Source organism: Calidris pugnax, unplaced genomic scaffold (assembly GCF_001431845.1).
Source record: "Calidris pugnax isolate Ruff unplaced genomic scaffold, ASM143184v1 scaffold107, whole genome shotgun sequence".
Lineage (NCBI taxonomy): Eukaryota > Metazoa > Chordata > Aves > Charadriiformes > Scolopacidae > Calidris > Calidris pugnax.
In genome coordinates this window covers 3,445,981-3,449,908 of record NW_015090901.1, presented here as the reverse complement: position 1 = coordinate 3,449,908, position 3,928 = coordinate 3,445,981, and the positions used below count along the sequence as shown (strand labels likewise).

General features: G+C 64.9%; 1 protein-coding gene across 1 annotated transcript in view; it reads left to right on the top strand.

Moving 5' to 3' along the window:
• The window catches only part of PLEKHG3 (pleckstrin homology and RhoGEF domain containing G3), an 11,721-nt gene that overhangs the window by 3,389 nt on the left and 4,404 nt on the right, over positions 1-3,928 (top strand). The window contains exons 4-6 of the mRNA XM_014948782.1: positions 49-199; positions 1,921-2,055; positions 2,145-2,327. Coding sequence (XP_014804268.1) covers positions 49-199; positions 1,921-2,055; positions 2,145-2,327 — 469 coding nt within the window. The remainder of the gene's footprint in view (positions 1-48; positions 200-1,920; positions 2,056-2,144; positions 2,328-3,928) is intronic.

Sequence of the window (3,928 nt, the reverse complement as noted above, 5' to 3'; positions counted from 1 at the left end):
GGGGGGCACGGGGTGGGCATGGGGCTGAGCCCCCTCTCTGCCCCACAGCTCGGTGGCGGCGCTGGCAGAGTGCATGAGGAGCAAGGCCCAGGCTCGGTTCCTGCGCGAGTGCCAGGAGCGGCTGCGCCACGCGCTGCCCCTCGGTGCCTACCTGCTCAAACCCGTCCAGAGGATCCTCAAGTACCACCTCCTGCTCCAGGTGAGACGGTGGCGTGTGGCATGGCATGGGCATCTGCCAGGGTACTGGCACCTGGCAGGGTCTGGGGACATGGCATGGCATGGGGATGTGGCATGGCATGGGCATCTGGCAGGGTACCAGCAGCCAGCAGGGTCCAGGGGCATGGCATGGCACGGGGAACCAGCAGGCACCTGGCATGGTCCTGGCACCCACTGTGGCACAGGGATGTGGCATGGTGTGGGCATCTGGCAGGGTAATGGCACCTGGTAGGGTCTGGGGGCATGGCATGGCACAGGGATGGGGCATGGTGTTGGCATCCAGCAGGGTACTGGCACCCAGTGTGGTCCTGGCACCCACTGTGACATGGGGATATGGCATGGTGTGGGCATCTAGCAGGGTACCAGGAGCCAGCAGGGTCTGGGGGCATGGCATGGCACGGGGATGGGGCATGGCATGGGGACCCAGCAGGGTACTGGCACCTGGCATAGTCCTGGCACCCACTGTGGCATGATGATGTGGCATGGTGTGGGGATCTGGCAGGGTACCAGCACCTGGTAGGGTCTGCATGTGTGGCATGGCACGGGGATGTGGCACAGAATGACTTCCTGGCACAGTTGAGGCAGCTGATGTGGCACAGGCACCCGGCACAGCCTGGACACCCGGCGTGGCACGGGAACCCTTCCCTGGCACAGCCATCTCCCCTGGCATGGCAAATCCCCAGCACCGACTGGTCCCCCAGCATGGTGCTGGCACCCTTCTCTGGCACAGCCTGGTCCCTTGGCATGGCAAAGACACCCTTCCCTGGCACAGCTCATCCCCTGCCATGGCATGGGCACCCTTCCTTGGCACAGCTGGTTCCCCAGCTTGGCACAGGGACCCTTCCCTGGCACAACCCGCTCCCCCGGCATGGTGCTGGCACCCTTTCCTGGCACAGCCTGGCACATGGCATGGCACGGGCACCCTTCCCTGGCACAGCCTGGTTCCCCAACATGGCATGTGCGCCTTTTCCTGGCACGGCTGGTCCCCTGGTGTGGCACGGACACCTTTTCCTGGCACAGGCACCCTTCACTGGCACAGCTGGTCCCCTGGAATGGCCTGGGCACCTTTCCCTGGCACAGCCTGCTCCTCTGGAATGGTGTAGGCACCTTTTCCTGGCACAGCTTGTCCACTGGCATGGCATGGACGCCTTTTCCTGGCACAGCCTGCTCCCATGGCATGGCACGGACACCTTTTCCTGGCACAGCCTGCCCCCATGGCATGGCACGGACACCTTTTCCTGGCCAAGCTGGTCCCCATGGCATGGCACAGGCACCCTTCCCTGGCACAGCTGGTCCCCTGGAATGGTGTAGGCACCTTTCCCTGGCACAGCTTGTCCCCTGGCATGGCATGGGCACATCTTCCTGGCACAGCTGATGCCCTGGCATGGCACAATGACCCTTCCCTGTCATGGCTGGTCCCCTGGTGTGGCACGGACACCTTTCCCTGGCACAGCCTGCTCCCCTGGAATGGTGTGGGCACCTTTCCCTGGCACAGCTTGTCCACTGGCATGGCATGGACACCCTTCCCTGGCACAGCTTGTCCACTGGCATGGCACGGACACCTTTTCCTGGCCAAGCTGGTCCCCATGGCATGGCACAGGCACCCTTCCCTGGCACAGCTTGTCCCCTGACATGGCACAGCCCCCAGCACTGATCACCGCAGCCCCGTTGGCACTGCCCTGATGCCATGTCCTTTGCCGGCAGGAGATCGCCAAGCACTTTGAGCACAAGTCGGGGGAGGACTACGAGGTGGTGCTGGAGGCCATCGACACCATGACCTGCGTGGCCTGGTACATCAACGACATGAAGCGCAAGCACGAGCACGCCATCCGCCAGCAGGTGGGCACCGGCGGCTGGCACCGGGCGGGCACCACCACCACTGTGGCAGCGACAACGGGTGGCCTGATGTCCCCTGTCCCCGGGTGCAGGAGATCCAGTCGCTGCTGCTGGGGTGGAAGGGCCCAGACCTGACCAGCTACGGGGAGCTGGTGCTGGAGGGCACCTTCCGGGTGCAGCGGGTGCGCCACGAGCGCGCCGTCTTCCTCTTCGACAAGACCCTCCTCATCACCAAGCGCCGCGGCGACCACTACGTCTACAAGAGCCACATCCCGGTGGGTGCCGAGGGTGGGGGGTGCTGGGGATGTGGGGGGCACTGGGGGTGCTGGGGATGGGGACCTGGGTGGTGGTGGCAGTGGGGACATGGAGGGTGCCAGCCCTTCTCTGGCACAGCCTGGTCCCTTGGCATGGCAAAGACACCCTTCCCTGGCACAGCTCATCCCCTGCCATGGCATGGGCACCCTTCCTTGGCACAGCTGGTTCCCCAGCTTGGCACAGGGACCCTTCCCTGGCACAACCCGCTCCCCCGGCATGGTGCTGGCACCCTTTCCTGGCACAGCCTGGCACATGGCATGGCACGGGCACCCTTCCCTGGCACAGCCTGGTTCCCCAACATGGCATGTGCGCCTTTTCCTGGCACGGCTGGTCCCCTGGTGTGGCACGGACACCTTTTCCTGGCACAGGCACCCTTCACTGGCACAGCTGGTCCCCTGGAATGGCCTGGGCACCTTTCCCTGGCACAGCCTGCTCCTCTGGAATGGTGTAGGCACCTTTTCCTGGCACAGCTTGTCCACTGGCATGGCATGGACGCCTTTTCCTGGCACAGCCTGCTCCCATGGCATGGCACGGACACCTTTTCCTGGCACAGCCTGCCCCCATGGCATGGCACGGACACCTTTTCCTGGCCAAGCTGGTCCCCATGGCATGGCACAGGCACCCTTCCCTGGCACAGCTGGTCCCCTGGAATGGTGTAGGCACCTTTCCCTGGCACAGCTTGTCCCCTGGCATGGCATGGGCACATCTTCCTGGCACAGCTGATGCCCTGGCATGGCACAATGACCCTTCCCTGTCATGGCTGGTCCCCTGGTGTGGCACGGACACCTTTCCCTGGCACAGCCTGCTCCCCTGGAATGGTGTGGGCACCTTTCCCTGGCACAGCTTGTCCACTGGCATGGCATGGACACCCTTCCCTGGCACAGCTTGTCCACTGGCATGGCACGGACACCTTTTCCTGGCCAAGCTGGTCCCCATGGCATGGCACAGGCACCCTTCCCTGGCACAGCTTGTCCCCTGACATGGCACAGCCCCCAGCACTGATCACCGCAGCCCCGTTGGCACTGCCCTGATGCCATGTCCTTTGCCGGCAGGAGATCGCCAAGCACTTTGAGCACAAGTCGGGGGAGGACTACGAGGTGGTGCTGGAGGCCATCGACACCATGACCTGCGTGGCCTGGTACATCAACGACATGAAGCGCAAGCACGAGCACGCCATCCGCCAGCAGGTGGGCACCGGCGGCTGGCACCGGGCGGGCACCACCACCACTGTGGCAGCGACAACGGGTGGCCTGATGTCCCCTGTCCCCGGGTGCAGGAGATCCAGTCGCTGCTGCTGGGGTGGAAGGGCCCAGACCTGACCAGCTACGGGGAGCTGGTGCTGGAGGGCACCTTCCGGGTGCAGCGGGTGCGCCACGAGCGCGCCGTCTTCCTCTTCGACAAGACCCTCCTCATCACCAAGCGCCGCGGCGACCACTACGTCTACAAGAGCCACATCCCGGTGGGTGCCGAGGGTGGGGGGTGCTGGGGATGTGGGGGGCACTGGGGGTGCTGGGGATGGGGACCTGGGTGGTGGTGGCAGTGGGGACATGGAGGGTGCCAG